The sequence below is a fragment of the Suillus subalutaceus genome (genome assembly GCF_016647625.1).
Source record: "Suillus subalutaceus strain FC151 chromosome Unknown DFJ58scaffold_36, whole genome shotgun sequence".
NCBI classification, from domain to species: Eukaryota; Fungi; Basidiomycota; class Agaricomycetes; order Boletales; family Suillaceae; genus Suillus; species Suillus subalutaceus.
Genome location: NW_024540285.1, coordinates 1 through 16,658, shown reverse-complemented (window position 1 = coordinate 16,658; position 16,658 = coordinate 1). Strand labels below are relative to the sequence as shown.

Genomic DNA, 16,658 nt, shown 5'->3' with positions numbered 1-16,658 from the left:
TCAGTTCCCGTTGCGAAGAGAATTGGTGATAAGTATATTACGATAGTAGGAAGTTATTTTTGCACTCTACAAGCGCACTCTGAAACAGCAGCAGAACAATGAATTTTGACTTTGAATCTCAATATTTGTGGGAGATTTTGAGGAGATCATGACCGTTTCAGACAATTCGCAGTCTTGTTTTCATGGACGTTTAAATTAAGGGTATCTCATGGTCCTCCACTTCTGGTCAAGACCGCAGTTGATATCATTGCGCACTCAGATATCAGATACATAATTGATGATGATTTGTTCGTCGATCACTACATATAGACCAACCACAGGACTTACCTACCACAGCATGTAGTATGTACTATATGCAATACGATCCTACCAAGACTCTGATTATTTAATGTCGGCCAATTTCACTGGTATTCACAGCCCACATGTACACTTCCGATTCATATTCCAACTCATTACATCCTCTACAGCTCATATATATTCGTTCATTCATCCATCATGGTATTATAAAGCCCGAGCTGGAGCAATATCAAGACGAACTACTTACAACACAGCAAACCAACAGCAAACAGCATAAAAATCTTGCGTGTATCATTGAACGGCATGGCTGGTTGTGTGCCCGTCAATGCATCGCCTGCCTAACATAGATATAGCTCTGTTTAAAAAGAGAAACCAAGAAATGCTCTTTAAAAAAGTAAAGTAAGTACCTCTCACGAGAGGGGTACCAGAGACCCAGCACCAGAACCAGCATAAACGTAGTCCATCTTCACATCCGGCAGCGGGTGATCGCTCGTCCCTTTGTAAAATGTCAACGCAGTATCGTCATGAGCATATAAGTACCCTACCAGCATGACAGTACGGAATTCCGTCCTCCTTATGTCCCCACCACATCACAGGCGACCACTCGTCCACGAGGTTGGCGAGCGTCTGGAGGTGGCCGTATGCAGCTGGCTGGGGACCGCGCGGTCGGCGCAGTGCGACGAAAGTGAAGAAACAGGTAAATATAAATAGCGCTATGCATAAGTTCCAGATCTGCACGAGAGTGTGAGGATGTTGTAGCAGTTTTACATAGGCAGTAAGTGCGAACCTGGGCAGTGAACATGACTACCGCGAAAGTTACCTCCTCAGAGGTGGAGTGACCGGATATCCTCAATGAATACCCAAACATCCAGTCTGTGATCGTCGAGGATGGTGTTCAATGACACCTATAAAAGATACTAGATAGGAATGACTCACGCAGGAAAGGCTTCGCAACGAAAAGTATGAGACAACTCGAGTAAGTGAAAGTTGTCTTCACTGGGTTCGTCGCCGTTCTAAGTCCTTTTATTCCGGTAGCGCATCTCCACTGTCTTTCGTCCCGAATGACATTCGCGATGAGCTCCGAGCAATGCAACCCAAGTGTCAACGGTCCCTGGACAACTGCTAAGTTGACGAAGAGCAAAATCCACACCTTAAGTTTGACACCTGGAATAGAATACACGATGTAACTGGACGACTCATTCGGCAAGAACGACCACGTTTTTGTGGTCATCGGGATGTCGTAGGGGAGCTTGTGCGATATATATGTGACGAGTGCGGCCCATCCAGCGCATACTGCAACGGTCGCCCAGAGATAAATGACAACTTTCCGGATGCTAGGGTGAGCATGCCACGCCGAGGGCTGTATCTCTGATGGCTTCGCTGGACCTCCATCGGTGTCTAGGTCAGACACACAACGCATGCACCGCAAAGTAGCAGGGGTCAATTGCGTGTGGTGGACCAGTGCGGCGGTCAAGTCGAAAGGTGAGGAGCTCCACGTCAATATTTTGACAGCCCGCATCGCTGACAATGCGATCATCACCTGGAGGAGGAGTGCGACGCCCAAAATGAGGAGAGGTAACCCTGCGATGGAAAGACCCTCATGTGTCAAATAATAGTTCAAACATAAAACGAATGGAGCCGAGCTGTAGGATATAATGAGGAGGACAGCCGAGATACCATTAAATAGGGTGCCGTTAGGGTTATACCATCCACGAGCCGCAGTCAGAAGACGCAGATTGGTGTTGAAATGAAGTCGAGACTCTGAGGCTAGTGCAGAGCGTAATGAGATACCATGTACGAGGCCTGTGGACTCGGTGCATAACGTGACGATTAAGTCAAGTACCAGGGTCATTATGTCCGCCTGCAGGGGCATCACATTAACACCTGGATTCGCTGTGGGCTTGATGATCACGTTGGTCGTTCCGAAGACTCCGGTATTGGCTAAAGTGACAATGCCTGCAACGATGCATGAGCAGCTGAGGATAATTGAGCATGCCACTCCAACAAGGGCATTTCTGCGACTCGTCAGACTGCGGTCGTAGAAATCGGTTCTGGTATCAGCAGTGAACTTCGCATCAGATATCGTTGAGTCGAAGTCCTGGTCATTCGGGAGTGCGTCGTATGGATGTGAACTTTCATTTGTCTGTTTGGGAGAAGCTGCCATTGGAGGCAGGAACAGGAAGGCCAATCTCAAACGAAGAGAAGCTCGGACTAGAAACGAAAGGAGAACTCAGTCTTCGGATTGAGAGACTCATAATACTACGGCACATACCTAGAAACGAAAGGAGAACTATGTATATAGTTAGAATGAAAATATATATCAGTAAATGCTAACACTCACCTCAGTATTTGGATGGAGAGACTGAGGAGAGTTCGTTCTGGGTATGCCAGAATAAGAGAAACCTGTTGAAACGGAGAACCAAAAGTGCATGTGTAGAACACGAGTAGCAAAGAGTGATTGTGTATGCAAAGTGAAATACGCACGACGGACGCATTTTGATACGATGATCACGCAGGTTACATCTTAAAGCTTCTGGTGCAAGTGACTTCGTGATGGAAAAGTGGTTGTGCGACGCAGCATTTATACATATCGGGTGCACTGTTGATTATCGCATTGCAGTGCGATAATACTTAAAGTGCACATTTCAGGATGGTGATCATTGAAAGCCAGTCAAGCCTAACCTCCTTATACTGCGCACATATCCTTGCAAGATGCACAGACCGGCCGTTGTCTGTCAATTAAGTAAGACCAATGAGAAACAGGATCAGAAGTCAGATAAGTTTGCAGGTGAGAGTCATCGGTATCTGGCTGCATGTACGTGAATTGCGCAAATACGACTTCAATGCGACTTTCAAAATGCTCACCTTGGTAAGAATGTCAAGCTGATCAATTAATTACTAATTATTAATGTCGGCCAGCTCACCTGTGCCCCTCCCAATTCATATTTCAACTCAACGCATCCTCTGCAGCTCAAGTGAATTTGTCCATTCATCCATCATGGTTTCACAAAGCCCGAGTTGGAGCAATATTAAGACGAACTACCTACAACGTAGTAAGCAGGATAAAATTGTACACGTATCATTCAATAGCATGGCTGGTTGTGTGCCTGTCAATACATCGCCAGCCTAACGTGGAAATAGCTCTGTTTAATCGGGGGTAAAACTTGTTTTCACAGGTTTAATCTGTGAGACGATTTCAACGGCCGTGACGGCGCATCGGCATAGCTCTGTTTAAAAGGGAAATCAAGAAATGCCCTTTAAAAAAGTAAAGTAAGTACCTCTCACGACCAGAGACCCAGAACCAGAACCAGCATAAACGTAGTCCATCTTCACATCCGGCAGCGGATGATCGCTCGTCCCTTTGTAAAATGTCAACGCAGCATCATCGTGAGCATATAAGTATCCTACCAGCATGACAGTACGGAATTCCGTCCTCTTTGTGTCCCCACCACATCACAGGCGACCACTCGTCCACGAGGTTTGCGAGCGTCTGGAGGTGGCCGTATGCAGCTGGCTGGGGACCGCGCGGTCGGCGCAGTGCGACGAAAGTGAAGAAGCAGGCAAATATGAACAGCGCTATGCATAAGTTCCAGATCTGCACGAGGTTGTAAGGGTGTCGTAGCAGTTTTACGTAGGCAGTAAGTGCGAACCTGGGCAGCGAACATGTTTACCTTCAATGAGTCCAGTGACCCCTCTATGGCGTTGTCTCTTAAGTTGAATGCAAGCCCAAACATCCAGTCTGATTGTCGATGATGTTCAATAACACCGATAAAAAAAGGGAGGCATGAATGACTCACGCAGGAAGGGCTTCGCGACGAAAAGTATGAGACAAATTGGATGAGTGAAAATCGTCTTCACCGGGTTCGTCAATATTCTAAGTCCTTCTCTTCCGGTAGCGCGTCTCCACTGTCTTTCATCTCGAATGACATTTGCGATGAGCTCTGAGCAATGCAGCCCAAGTGTCAATGGCCCCTGGATAAGGGCCATGTTGACCCATGAGAACAGCATACGACCCGACGACTTATACCAGATGTAAGTGGATTTTTCGTTGGGGAAGAACGACCACGTGTGTTGGGTGAGAGCGCTGCCGGACCCGAACACTACATCCGTGTCGGAATGCTGAAACCTGTCCCAGATATACATGACGAGTGCGGCCCATCCAGCGCATGCTGCAACGATCACCCAAAGAAAAATGACAACTTTCCGGATGCTAGGGTGAGCATGCCACGCAGAAGGCTGTATCTCTGATGGCTTCGCTGGACCTCCATACGTGTCTAGGTCAGACACACGACGCATGCACCGCAGAGTAGCAGGGGTCAATTGCATGTGGTGGACCAGTGCGGCAGTCAAGTCGAAAGGTGAGGAGCTCCACGTCAATATTTTGACAGCATGCATCCCTGACAATGCGATCACCACCTGGAGGAGGAGTGAGACGCCCAGAACGAGGACAGGTATCCCTGCGATGGCAAAACTACAATGTCTTAGGGAAGCATCGATGCATATGACGAGTGAGGCTGAGCAGTAGGATATAATGAGGAGGACGGCCGAGATACCGTTAAACATAGCGCCGTTAGGGTTATACCATCCACGAGCTGCAATCAGAAGGCGTAGATTGGCGTTGAAACGAAGCCGAGACTCTGAGGCTAGCGCAGAGTGCAATGAGATGCCGTGTACGAAGCCTATGGATTCGGTGCATAACGTGACAATAAAGTTAAGTGCCAGAGACAATGTCTCCGCCTGGAGGGACGATTGAGTATCACTAGAAGGAACCATGATGATCGTGGTTACTCCGAGGATTCCTTGATTGGCTAAAGTAACAATGCCTGCAACGGTGCATAAGCAGCTGAAGATACTTGAGCATGCCACTCCGACAAGGGCATATCTCCGACTCGTCAGACTGCGGTCGTAAAGGTCGGTTCTGGTATCAGCAGTGAACTTCGCATCAGATATCATCGTGTCAAAGTCCTGGTGATCCGGAAGTGCGTCATGCGAACTTTGATCTGTCGGTTTGGAAGAAGCTGCCATGGGAGGCAGAGACAAGAAGGTCAGTCTCGAATGAAGAGAGGCTCAGACTAGAAGCGAAAGGATAGCTCAGTCTTTGGATTGAGAGAGTTGTAGCCTACTACGGCAGTGCATACCTAGAAACGAAAGGAGAACTAAGTATGTAGGTAGTGAGAATGAAAATATATATCGGTAAATGCTAATACTCACCTCAGTCTTCGGACTCAGAAACTGGGGAGTGATTGTTCTGGGGATGCCAGAATAAAAGAAACCTGTTGGAACGGAGAACGAACGGTACATGTGTGTATTACGGACACGAGATTAAATGTATTTCACTTATGACCATAGCCTCTGGTGATGATGATTTTGTGATTGAAACACGGTAGCATGACGCGATATTTATCAGGCTATAGACATTAAAACAGGCTAAAGCAAGTAAAGAGTGATGCATGATGCGGGAAGAGCGGTGCTAAGCAGTGGTTGTGTACGTAATACTCGGAATCACTTGAATCAAAATCCTGTCCTAACGTGAATATAGCTCCTTTATGTAAAAAGAGAAATCAAAAAATACCCTTTAAAAAGTAAAGCAAGTACGTGAGTCACGAGAGGGGTACGTATACCAGAGACCCGGCACCAGAACCAGCATAAACACGATCCATGTTTACATCCGGCAGCGGGTGATCGCCCGTCCCTTTGCAAAAGTGTCAAAGCAGTAGCATTGTAAGTATGTAAGTACCCTACCAGCATGACAGTACGGAATTCCGTCCTCCTTATGTCCCCACCACATCACAGGCGACCACTCGTCCACGAGGTTGGCGAGCGTCTGGAGGTGGCCGTATGCAGCCGGCTGGGGGCCACGCGGTTGGTGCAGTGCGACGAATGTGAAGAAACAGGCGAATATAAACAGCGCTATGCATAAGTTCCAGATCTGCACAAGAATGTGAGGATGCTATAGCAGTTTTACATAGGCAGTAAGTGCGAACCTGGGCAGTCAGCATGCCTACCCGCACGCCTTCTAGTTTCCCGTCAAAGGCAGAGTCAATTATCATGAATGAATACCCAAACATCCAGTCTGTGATCGTCGAGGAACGGTGTTCAACAACATCAATGAGAATACTACACGCGAATGACTCACGCAGGAAAGGCTTTGCGACGAAAAGTACGAGACAGATCGGATGAGTGAAAATTGTCTTCACCGGGTTTGTCGCCGTGCTAAGTCCTTTCCTCCTGGTAGCGCATCTCCACTGTTTTTCGTCTCGAATGACATTTGCTATGAGCTCCGAGCAATGCAGCCCCAGTGTCAATAGTCCCTGGACAACTGCCATATTGACAATGACCAGAATCCACACCTGAAAATTGACACCCGGTATAGAATACCCGATGTAATTGAAATTCCCGTTCAGCAAATTGGGGATGAACGACCACGTTTGTGGGGTCAGCGCATCGGGGGACATTATACCCTGGGGGGCATACTTGTGCCAGATATACATGACAAGTGCGGCCCATTCAGCGCATGCTGCAACGATCACCCAAAGAAAAATGACGACTTTCCGGATGCTAGGGTGAGCATGCCACGCAGAGGGTTGTATTTTGAGTGGCTTTGCTGGACCTTCATCTGTGTCTATGTCAGACACACAACGCATGCACCGCAAAGTAGCAGGGGTCAATTGCGTGTGGTGGACCAGTGCGGCGGTCAAGTCGAAAGGTGAGGAGCTCCACGTTAATATTTTGACAGCCCGCATCCCTGACAATGCGATAATCACCTGGAGGAGGAGTGCGACGCCCAGAGCAAGAAGAGGTGTCCCTGCTATGGCAATGACGATCTTAGGTGCTGATGACGTTTGTGACGTTTGTGAAATCACAGTATCGACAACTACGATGAGTGAAGCCGAGCTGTAGGACATGATGAGGAGGACAGCCGAGATACCATTAAACAAAGTGCCGTTAGGGTTATACCATCCACGAGCTGCAGTCAGAAGGCGCAGATTGGTGTTGAAAGAAAGTCGAGACTCTGAGGCTAGCGCAGAGTGCAACGAGATGCCGTGTACGAAGCCTATGGACTCGGTGCATAACGTGCCGATGAAGTTAAGTGCCAGGGCCAATATCTCCCCTTGCAGGGGCAACAGACTACTATAGTCATAATTATGCACGGACAAGTTGATTGCGGTCACTCCGAGTACCCCGTGATTGGCTAAAGTGACAATGCCTGCAATGATGCATGAGCAACTGAATATGCTTGAGCATGCCACTCCGACAAGGGCACTTCTGCGACTCGTTAAACCTGGGTCGTAGATATCGGTGCTAGTATCAGCAGTAAACTTCGCATCAGATATCATCGAGTCGAAGTCCTGGTGATTCGGGAGTGCGTCGTATGGATGTGAACTTTCATTTGTCGGTTTGGAAGAAGCTGCCATGAGAGGCAGAGACAGGAAGGCCGGTCTCAAATGAAGAGAGGTTCAGACTAGAAACGAAAGGATAACTCAGTCTTCGAATTGAGAGACTCGTACTACGGCAGTGCATACCTAGAAACGAAAGGGGAACTACGCAGGTAGTTAGAATGAAAGTATGTATCGGTAAATGCTAATACTCACCTCAGTATTGGAATTGAGAGACTGAGGAGAGATCGTTCTGGGGATGCCAGAATAAAAGAAACCTGTTGGAGCGGAGAACGAAAAGTGCATGTATAGAACATGTAAAGCAAAGAGTGATTGTGATGCAAAATAGAAGTCCATACGACGAATGCGTTCTGATAGCCAGTGATGGACACCGGATTAACTCTTATGACCATAGCTTCTGGTGCATCAAATTTCGTGATGGAAAAGCGGTCGTGCAACGCGACATTTATGCGTATCCGGTGCACTGTTGATCTACATCGCATTGCAGTACGGCAATACTAAATTTTAAGTGCACACGTCAGGATGGTGACCATTGAAAGCCAGTAAAACCTAACCTCTTTGTACTGAACATATATCCACGCAAGATGCACAGACCGGTCATTGTCTGTCATTTAAGTAAGGACAATGAGAAACAGGATCGGAAATTAAATGAGTTTGCAGGCGTGAGTCATCGGAAAGCAGTGATATCTGGCTGCACGTACGTAAATTGTGCAAATGCGACTTCGATGCGACTTCAAAGATGCTCAGCCTAGTAAGAACGCCAAGTTGATCAATTAATGCATCCTTGGCGTGACATTTGTTTAAACTCTTGCTTGGATGGTCTAAAAACTCACATGGGACGACTACTGGCATTCAATGAGCTCCAAGGCGACGCTAATACATCTCCTTATCGCTCTCACTTTCCTCCAGGAACATTGCACGATGCACTGGTGACTGCTGAGGACAGTGGTCGCCAATGATGGGAAGCTGAATATATGCGACCCTCATCGGAGAAAAAGCCCTCCTCTAATGGGTCGGAGGATTACACCTAGTCAGAACTTGATTTTGGATGCGACATTTGATGGAGAAACAGGCAAGAATTAAGAACGAATCATGTGCTGAGGACCATGTGAAAGCTGCGTTGACTGTTAGCGGCATGAATCATTTATGTAACGAACTTCGAACCTCAAACCATCGTGGAGCTCCTTCTGAGCTCCTTCTGTTCAGTGTGAAGAGCTCCATAATTTTGCCAAGGGCATCAAGATTACCAATAAGGTGCTTGAGGGACCAGATCGAAGAGTACTTCTGCCCAGTACCAATTTAGAACTGCTGAAAATGGTATAGAATTTGCTGCGAAGCTGGGGAGCCATTATGTAACTGCATTGCATTCGGCAGGGAGGGGAAAGATACAGTAAACATACGACATCCTACTTCACGAGCACATTGCCCCTGCACGATGCGTCAATGAGAGTTACCCGATGTCAATGTCGCACATACCTATTGATCGCAGCTTATTTGTGTACCAGCTCTTTGTCAGTAATAGCTTTCCTGTCTCCATTACAGCTGTTTGCATAAATGATGACAGTACGCGACTTTTTGAGAAAGAAGAATAAATAAATAAATCTTACACAGCAGTAAATAACGCGTCCCGCATGTATGTGAGTTATGATTGAGTCGAAAATGACAAACTCGATATCCTCTGATTCTATGGACTCTGACGACGATTCGATAACGGCGGCTGTCAGGGACCAGTATGACATCTCTCCAGGGGATGAAACAATTGTCGTGGAACCCACTTCCGAACTAGAATCACCAGAAAACGAAAAACGCGGCCCTGGTCGCCCTCCCAAGGGCCAAGCCCAAGGAAGGTACAATTGTTCGAAGTTCATTGACCATTGATTCTTGAATACCTGAATGTGAGATTTTACTCAGTACCTCCACCACCACACAATGTCTCGATCTCGTACACTCTCATAGTGTATTCATACTCAGAAATGAAGAAACCAAGAAGGCTACAGGTGGGGCTAACAACGTTGCCTGTCTTGCGCCAAAGTTTAAGGACACGCCAGAAAGTACTTTCCGAGAATCCAACACAAGCGAGAATGTCCTGAAGAGAAAGGTGTTGACGCTCGTAGAGATTGACGGCAGCGAGTTTGACGTCGCGACTGATTTTTTGATACATCGATGTTGATTGCGGTTGATTGTTGCGGCGCAAGACGAAGTGCCACACTAGAATATTTAATTTTTCTTCTTTCCCAAAAAGTCGTGTACTGTCATCATTTATGCAAACAGCTGTAATAACAGCGATAATCTCTCGTGCTAAACGCTCCTCCACCATCTTCCCACTATTGTTTATGCTGGCGGACAATCCAGCATGAACATCCACCCTTATGTTTCTGTAAGCGTGGCAAGTCTCACAACGTTCTTTCCTGAGCGCTTCTGTGATAAGCACTTGACAGCGGGGGAAGCCGTGGTGAGAGCATGGCAGAGGATAGGTCGTGACGGCGCGCAGGTAAGAACGTGAATATAAAGGAGGGTGCGGGAGACGATGCGCTCTGTCCTTGTACGCTTTCCATGATTAAGCAGGGAAGATGCAAGGAAATAAAGAAGGGGGTCGGATACTGGCAGAATGAGCATTTGAGAAGCGTAGCCGGGGGGAGATAATGGTGATGAAGTATTCGAGTCGAGGGTTGAAGACCCCATTAGAGAGTCAAGTAACACTAGGCACTCTGGTTGAGTGTTCGTTCAGCGGCAGTAGAAAAGCGATCGACAGGCAACAAAATCCCATGGAGGACCGAAAAAGTGGCACCGACTGAGTCTTGAGATGATGCCCGCGACTGTGCAGTCACTCGTTTAGAAGAAAGAAGAATAACATTGTATGCGGAAGAATCAAACCACAATGCAATATGAAGCAACAAGGAAGACAGTCGAAACAAAATATGGGAGACCTGACTTGAAGGAGTACTTGTGTGAATCTTGCTGATATTTGTGAGCGTGTATGTAACTGTAAATCGGTGCACGCTCGAAAGCACTGGGAGGTTTCAGTGATTAGCAGTACTTAGGTGTAGCTGATGCGCAATCACCATTCCTTCAGTTTCGCCACCGCCCATTCCTGTCAGACTCGAGTCAATCAGTACCCGTATGTGGGATAGTGATTTACTGAAGTCATCGGAAGATGGTGCTTCACATGAAAGGAGACTAGGGCTACCATAAGATTCGAAGATGGTCGTCTCGGTATCGATGGTCACCCAGGCTTTGAAGGGGTTTTGATCATCGACTGATACGACAGTTTGTAAGAGCGATCATCACGCAACCATGCCCGCTGAGGGAACCATTTGACCATAGTCCTCAGGATATGCTCGGACGAACTCAGCCGTAGCATTTGGAGTCATGCTCAGTCAGTTTTCGGCGGGGTACTATCTCACCTGATCAACTTCAAATTTAAGCTCGGTGCCAGGCACAGGATTGACATGAAACAAAATTGTACACTCGGTATTGCTACAATTGGATCATCAGCGAGTATGGCTAGAAATATTGATTTAGTAACTGTGAGGGACGGTTAAGGCTAAGAACTCACAAATCTCGGCAATTCGACCAGTGTTCTCCATGAGCCATGCGACTCAAATCAATATCTAGCCCATTGGGTATCACGAATACAGTTCCAAGATAATAAAATGGTTGTTTTCGGGAAGCAGGCGGTACCCAGAAAAGTAGCCGATGATCGGGTCCTACCATCCATCCATCATCTTTCAGCGAGACAACATCTTCCAGCAAGACGGAGGTTGAATTAAGATCATGATGAGAGGTGCCCTTGAGCAGCTCAGCAGGGTTGTGCAGTGCATGCTTCAAGCTTGATGTGAACCAAATGACGCGATTGTTCGGATTATTGGTCAACACGATGGTCTCCCGTGTGCGAGGTGCGGTGGGATGTCTATCCAACGAGAATGCAGAGGAGTGGATTCCAGTGTGCTCCTGGAATTGTTGCGCTGTCGCTGTATTCCACAGCGAGAAAGTGGAATCCTTTGAACCAGACACGATGCAAGTGCCATCGGGCGAGAACGAGACTGACGAAACCCAATCAGTGTGCCTTCGGAAGGGCTTACCCAATGGCAACCCCGTCGCTGTATCCCACAGCCGGACGGTGGAATCATAAGAACCAGACACAATGCGAGTGCCATCGGGCGAGAACGAGACTGACGAAACCAAATGAGTGTGCCCTCGCAAGGGCTCATACAATGGCAGCCCCGTCGCTGCATTCCACAGCCGGACAGTGGAATCCAAAGAACAGGACGCGATGCAAGTGCCATCGGGGGAGAACAAGGCTGAGTAAACCGAACTAGTGTGCCCTCGAAAGGGCTCACCCAATGGTAGCCCTGTCGCTACATCCCACAGCCGGACAGTGCAATCCCAAGAACCAGACACGATGCGAGTGCCGTCGGGGGAGAATGAGACTGACGAAACCGAATGAGTATGCCCTCGGAGGGGCTCGCCCAATGGCAACCCCGTCGATGCGTCCCACAGCCGGACAGTGGAATCCAAAGAACCAGACACGATACGAATGCCATTGGAGGAGAATGAGACTGACTTAACCGAATGAGTGTGCCCTCGCAAGGGCTCACACAATGGCAGCCCCGTCGCTGCATCCCACAGCCGGACGGTAGAATCCGAAGAACCAGACACGATGCGAGTGCCATCGGGGGAGAACGAGACTGACGAAACCAAATCAGTGTGCCCTCGGAAAGGCTCACCCAATGGCAGCCCCGTCGCTGCATCCCACAGCCGGACAGTGCAATCCCAAGAACCAGACACGATGCGAGTGCCATCGGGCGAGAACGAGACTGACAAAACCCAACCAGCGTGCCCACCGATCACGGTCTGAATAGTCGTCCAGTTCAAAAGACGTCCATGTATCAGACGAAGAGTGTTCGGAAACCTTGCAGTAAACTTTGTAGCTATCGTGGACTCGATAGGGGAAAATGGCAGTGCTGATACATACAGGTGCGGCGTGCTGTGCAAAATCATCTCATTGAAGACTTGGACGAATCTCTGCACATCCATTGCAGTGGACAAGATTTTTTGGTATCCGGATTGGCCCTACGTTCGCGCGTAAGCACTTCACCTGACACCAGGTGACTTTGTTCTCACCTTCAGCCACTGGGAAATGAGTGGAAGCACTGCAACGGCAACGTTGAGTGCATTGAGAAGGCCGAGTGATTCAATCCAGAACAGCAGCCGCTCGTTGTCGAAGAATGATCCTACTTCCTTTGCGAGCTTCGTGTCGAAGTCCGTTGCTCGGACGTGTGTAGCCCAAAATCGACAGGAATAGGACAGATGCGAGGGAATGCATGTTGCCACTCGAGCCAGCAGCCCGATGTCTCGGCTATTGGGGAGGTATGAAGATTTTAAATTACACATATTGAAGCGAAGGTCGTGTTCCATCACTCCAAGTGAAGCAAAAGCAAGATCGCGTTGCGCGTTCGACATCTCCACGAAAAAGTCTCCGCTGGATGATTTGTCTGTCAGGAATTCGCGGAAGGATGCGTGAAGGGGTCGGATGGGGCTGGATGAGTTGGTGGTGCCGCTCAGCAGGGATCCCATATCTGCTAACACGACTTGCACTTCGTAATGCTCCCTTTGGTCCGGCAGACAGTGCCGCATAATATTCAGCACATCTACAGAGAGGGGTTCTGCTGAGCCAAGTATTTGTCCCATGACGGAATGAAACCTTGCTAGCGCTGGCTGATACCCGATTTCTGTGCTGTCCTTCCCCATGTTTTCTCCTAAAATGAAGCTATACATGCCATACAACAAATTTTTCCGCTTTCCATGATCGTGGGACACGACAGCATTGAAGCGTTCAATTGGGTATGAGCCGGCATAAGGTTTTTGGATGTATTCGCATGCAAGACGTGCCCACTCGAATAGTTCATCAGCCTTGTCAGCGAGGACTGCGAACTCTTTGTCTCCAAGACCAGACACCTTGTTCAGTTCGTGAGACACAAAAGTACGGATATCTCCCTTCGAGTCTTTTTCTGAAATGTCGTCCATGGATAACCGTAGAATATGTGGAGCATCCCGAAATTTATCGTCGATATCATGAAGCGGGCGAGAGGTGACGAGAATCCGAAAGTTGGATGGGAGTTCGGTGATTTTGGGAAAATCTTCGCCCTCCAATGGACCAGCAAGTATGCGGAGAAGGTCACGCCGCGTCTCCATTCCGCCGCTCTCATCCAGCGCTTCGATCACAATCAAGACAGGCCCCACATCCGTCACATCCGTCACATCCGTCACATCCGTCACATCCGTCGCATTCGTCACATTCGTCGCCTTCGTCACCTTCGTCCCAGATACACCCTTTAACGGTTCCATCAACAGCTTGCGCCACTGCTGGATGATATCTGTCGTGTTCTTGAGCGCATTTGCATCTTCGACTGCATTTGCCAATCTTCGTTTCATCACCGGATCACGGTCAGCGAGGTCGCGAGCGATCGTGGAGAAGACTTTTTTGTGACGCTTGTCGGCTTTAAGATCCCGGTCGAAGCAGAAACACGAACCAAGCCCTCCCAGGTCATTGAGCCAGTTAGCAATTGTGTGAGCGATAGCTGATTTGCCCGTGCCTGCTGGGCCAGATAGCCACAGCACACGTTGAACAGTATCTCCACTGTCGTTGATCCAATCACTGATCTGGGAGAGAATGGCCTTGCGCGTCTCTGGTAGGCATTGTTTCGTGGTATCTAGTCCCGCGCCTGCTGCGTAAGGCATACTGCTGAGATCCAGCTTGTCACCCAGTTCGTCACCTGAAGGAGTATGAGTGAATGTAACGTCAAAAGTACATCCAAATCCTTACTTGTACACCGGACGAGATCAGCTACGTCCCGAATAGCTTGGTCTCGAAATTGTTGCATAAGCTCATCCAAAGCATTGTTGTACCGTGTAACCAGATCATTCGTATGCGAGAGAACATTTTCGCCGAGTCTCTTCCCTGTGACAATAGTATAAGATTCACAATATGCGGAGTCCAATAGTTTGATGACTTACGAAAACTCTCCTCCGAGTAGTCCCTGATGAAACGAGCGCACTCTAGGATCTGCTGGGCGATCCGTGCAGCGATATTGCGCTTGGATGAAATCCGGCCAAGAGTGTCGTCTTGTGACATGAAGCGGTAAACGTCTTCTAATTTCTTGAGAAGAGATTGTACCGATTTGTCGCGTTCTGTTTGGGCGAGAATAATCTGCATAGAGTCAACAACTGCGGAACAGGAGGGCGAAACTACACATACTTTGGATGCAGCAGACAGCATACCAAGCACCACCTTTGCGTAAGGATGTACCTATATAACTTAATTAGCTCGCTTCCAACATAGGACGGTGGCCCATACATTCGCAAGATCCCTAATGACAGTGTCAAAAATTCTGAGTGGTTGAAGATATGTGGTCTGGAAATTGTCTGCGGCATCGAGATCTTTTGGGCCATCCTTGGCTGCGGATGCCACAGAAGTGGCATGTCCCCCGAGTAGTCTCATATTTTTCATGCGTTCACGGGCACCCCGAAGTTCAGCATCAACCGATTGGGTATCAGGAATTTCTTCCACACCAGAAGGGGCGTCGAAAACCTGCACGGCCACCAGAAGAATTAGAGATGAAAACCAGATTGTTTGGCCCAAGTACCTTCGAGGCAGGTTCTCCAGGCGCTCCTTGGTTCGCAGAGTCACTGAGATTTTCAGATGTGGCGGGCTTGTCACCATCGATATCGGAAGGATGCAGACGCGACGCATCCTTGCTGGGCCTCAGACAAGTTCAAGATGAAACTAATGACCACTTACCTCAATATTCTGATTTGATGAAGCACCTTCACGATCGGCATTCTGGCCAGTAGGGGTTTGCTGATGGGAACGCTCGAAATGTTTCTGCACAATGTCAGGTATATTCTAGCTCCACCAACATTCACGTCGACGTACAGAAATTTTTTTAGTCGCATTCTTCTTAAATTTCCGCACGGCCTGACGGAATCCACTCCGGAGCTGGCTCTAGATGAGGGATGTATCAGAGGTAGCGACGATACTATTAGCGCTCGTCAATAGTGGTCTCACAAGGGCACGTACCAAGCTCTCGCCAGCAGTTGCTTCTCTAGATGCAGAAGGCTCTGGAGGAGGTTTTGGCCTATGGTCTTCGGTCATTGTTAACATCAAAGAACAGTGGGATCAACCTGAGGGAAATGTATGTAAGAATTAGAGTGAAGTGAGAGCACTCGGTAGAACCAAAGTTTAAATAACACGCACCCGAGTACTAAGCCTTGAGGGAGCGCTAATCATTCAGCCGTGTTCGGCCGCGTTGCAGGAACATGCATGGGGCCGTGCAAGCGCTAGCGAAACGAAACTTTGGCATCGTTCATTATACAAGAAGCTTGATTCACAGGTGCGGGTAAGTTACTTATACATGATGGTATGCATCATAAGGGCTGCTTAATTCTAAAAATTCGAGTTCACTTGGCCGGCCCATCTACAACTTTAGCCGCTCTCGATGGGGGGCCCTTGACTCTGTACCACCACCACCATGGTAAGAATTTCCCACGCATGAAAATGCTGGCAAGGCCGAGCTACCATAGCTCGCAGTGAACAACTGGCTCATAAAACCTCTATCAGAACTAATACAAAGAACGTTAAAAACCACAGACCCCTTGGAAAGCCTGAAGAAGCCCACCAGCGGCAACACCTCGCCTCCCAACACACACCCAACGTCCCCAACACGCAAGGACTAACCAACACACCAACTAGACAACCATACGAGGACGAGAGAATGAACAAACACGCACCATAACCCAACATAAAGTGACATAAGGAACTGGGCTGCACCTGAACGTAAAACCAACAACACATGAACAACACCATGGCCATCAGTGAACTTGTGAGGAAAGTAGATAGCAATAAATAACAATACATAGTACACAATCACCAGAACTAGCATAATTCTGCTATCGACAATCACA

At 48.2% G+C, this 16,658-nt stretch overlaps 6 protein-coding genes across 6 annotated transcripts; all 6 read right to left on the bottom strand.

Moving 5' to 3' along the window:
• Positions 1-640: 640 nt before the first annotated feature.
• DFJ58DRAFT_290753 (uncharacterized protein) lies at positions 641-2,725 on the bottom strand. Its single transcript, XM_041379692.1, has 5 exons — positions 2,639-2,725; positions 1,234-2,526; positions 1,085-1,170; positions 843-1,029; positions 641-793 (listed from the first exon to the last, which is right to left on the bottom strand). The coding sequence occupies exons 2-5, from the start codon at positions 2,459-2,461 to the stop codon at positions 708-710; spliced, it is 1,587 nt and encodes a 528-aa protein (XP_041245259.1). The 5' UTR covers positions 2,462-2,526; positions 2,639-2,725; the 3' UTR covers positions 641-707.
• A 742-nt stretch (positions 2,726-3,467) lies between these two features.
• Positions 3,468-5,322, bottom strand: DFJ58DRAFT_840245 (uncharacterized protein; the record flags this gene model as incomplete). The annotated part of the gene is made up of 5 exons (XM_041392599.1): positions 3,468-3,524; positions 3,583-3,656; positions 3,706-3,892; positions 3,948-4,036; positions 4,095-5,322. 5 exons carry the CDS (start codon positions 5,320-5,322, stop codon positions 3,468-3,470), a joined length of 1,635 nt encoding a protein of 544 aa, XP_041245258.1.
• A 575-nt stretch (positions 5,323-5,897) lies between these two features.
• Positions 5,898-7,712, bottom strand: DFJ58DRAFT_726412 (uncharacterized protein; the record flags this gene model as incomplete). The annotated part of the gene is made up of 4 exons (XM_041385362.1): positions 5,898-5,989; positions 6,040-6,226; positions 6,282-6,370; positions 6,434-7,712. The coding sequence occupies 4 exons, from the start codon at positions 7,710-7,712 to the stop codon at positions 5,898-5,900; spliced, it is 1,647 nt and encodes a 548-aa protein (XP_041245257.1).
• A 1,814-nt stretch (positions 7,713-9,526) lies between these two features.
• Positions 9,527-9,897, bottom strand: DFJ58DRAFT_780922 (uncharacterized protein). Its single transcript, XM_041389761.1, has 2 exons — positions 9,641-9,897; positions 9,527-9,583 (listed from the first exon to the last, which is right to left on the bottom strand). The coding sequence occupies exons 1-2, from the start codon at positions 9,853-9,855 to the stop codon at positions 9,559-9,561; spliced, it is 240 nt and encodes a 79-aa protein (XP_041245256.1). The 5' UTR covers positions 9,856-9,897; the 3' UTR covers positions 9,527-9,558.
• Positions 9,898-9,968: 71 nt separating this feature from the next.
• DFJ58DRAFT_290720 (uncharacterized protein) lies at positions 9,969-10,479 on the bottom strand. The gene has a single exon (XM_041379691.1). The coding sequence runs from the start codon at positions 10,374-10,376 to the stop codon at positions 10,062-10,064; it is 315 nt and encodes a 104-aa protein (XP_041245255.1). The 5' UTR covers positions 10,377-10,479; the 3' UTR covers positions 9,969-10,061.
• A 4,473-nt stretch (positions 10,480-14,952) lies between these two features.
• Positions 14,953-16,102, bottom strand: DFJ58DRAFT_913189 (uncharacterized protein; the record flags this gene model as incomplete). Its single annotated transcript, XM_041395310.1, has 7 exons — positions 15,952-16,102; positions 15,775-15,878; positions 15,631-15,699; positions 15,496-15,579; positions 15,341-15,448; positions 15,052-15,285; positions 14,953-15,003 (listed from the first exon to the last, which is right to left on the bottom strand). Coding segments are annotated over exons 2-7 (630 nt in total), but the record flags the coding sequence as incomplete, so codon positions are not given.
• Between the last annotated feature and the right edge of the window lie 556 nt (positions 16,103-16,658).

Excerpts from the sequence above, each read along its gene's own strand:
- DFJ58DRAFT_290753 (XM_041379692.1), bottom strand. The coding sequence starts at position 2,461 with ATGGCAGCTTCTCCCAAACAGACAAATGAAAGTTCACATCCATACGAC. Across the intron at positions 1,171-1,233 it reads CGTTGCGAAGCCTTTCCTGC|ACTGGATGTTTGGGTATTCA; the intron begins GTGAGTCATTCC and ends CGACGATCACAG. Across the intron at positions 794-842 it reads AATTCCGTACTGTCATGCTG|GGACGAGCGATCACCCGCTG; the intron begins GTAGGGTACTTA and ends CATTTTACAAAG.
- DFJ58DRAFT_780922 (XM_041389761.1), bottom strand. The coding sequence starts at position 9,855 with ATGTATCAAAAAATCAGTCGCGACGTCAAACTCGCTGCCGTCAATCTC. Across the intron at positions 9,584-9,640 it reads TATGAATACACTATGAGAGT|GTATTCAAGAATCAATGGTC; the intron begins GTACGAGATCGA and ends TCTCACATTCAG.
- DFJ58DRAFT_290720 (XM_041379691.1), bottom strand. The coding sequence starts at position 10,376 with ATGGGGTCTTCAACCCTCGACTCGAATACTTCATCACCATTATCTCCC.